This window comes from Aptenodytes forsteri, unplaced genomic scaffold (assembly GCF_000699145.1).
Source record: "Aptenodytes forsteri isolate BGI_AS27 unplaced genomic scaffold, ASM69914v1 Scaffold5, whole genome shotgun sequence".
NCBI classification, from domain to species: Eukaryota; Metazoa; Chordata; class Aves; order Sphenisciformes; family Spheniscidae; genus Aptenodytes; species Aptenodytes forsteri.
The window spans coordinates 1,524,892-1,525,688 of record NW_008795672.1 but is presented as its reverse complement, the minus strand read 5'-3'; the positions used below and the strand labels follow the sequence as shown (position 1 = coordinate 1,525,688).

The 797-nt window shown below is 52.6% G+C and overlaps 1 protein-coding gene across 1 annotated transcript in view; it reads left to right on the top strand.

The window, feature by feature from the left end:
* Positions 1–297: 297 nt before the first annotated feature.
* The window catches only part of BCL11A (B-cell CLL/lymphoma 11A), a 74,209-nt gene continuing 73,709 nt past the window's right edge, over positions 298–797 (top strand). The window contains 1 exon segment of the mRNA XM_009282511.1: positions 298–463. Coding sequence (XP_009280786.1) covers positions 409–463 — 55 coding nt within the window. The 5' untranslated portion in view covers positions 298–408.

Genomic DNA, 797 nt, shown 5'->3' with positions numbered 1-797 from the left:
GCCTTCCCTCCTCCCCTCTCCCCCTCTTGCCCTGCCCATGTTTTGTATGTCTCTGTCCATCCAGGCTCCTGACGTTCAAGTTCGCAGGGACGTCACGTCCGCACTTGAACTTGCAGCTCAGGGGGGCTTTTGCCATTTTTTTCATCTCTCTCTCTCTCTCCTTCTCTCTCTCCCTCTCTCTCCCTCTCCCTCTCTCTCTCTTTTTTTTTCCTTGCACAAAAAAAAAAAAAGCCATGACTGCTATCCCACAATTCATCTTCCCTGCGCCATCTTTGTATTATTTCTAATTTATTTTGGATGTCAAAAGACATTGATGAAGATATTTTCTCTGGAGTCTCCTTCCTCTCTAACCCGTCTCTCCCGATGTGAACCGAGCGACTCACAAGCCACCGAAGCCACCAACCCACCATGTCGCGCCGCAAGCAAGGCAAACCCCAGCACTTAAGCAAACGGGAATTTTCACGTAAGTAACCCGGAGAGCAATTTATTTAATTTCCCCTTCACGGATTTAATTTTTAATTTCAGAGAGAGCAGGGGGAAGGGGGGGGGGGAGAAAAGTGCGAGCGAGTGAGCGAGTCGGGGAAAAAATGAACTCAACGCCGGCTCGGGATTACCAGCATTCCGGTTAATTTCTCCCTCTCTAATTTAATCACCTTGACCACTTTTCTTCTCTTTCTCCCCCTGCCCCCCGCCTGCCGGCGCGCACTCCCTCTGCCCCCGCTCCGCTCCCTTCTCCCCGCTCCCCTCGCCTCCCGCTTTCCCCGCTCTTTGGCGGCAAGAGCGGCGAGCTCTCGCCC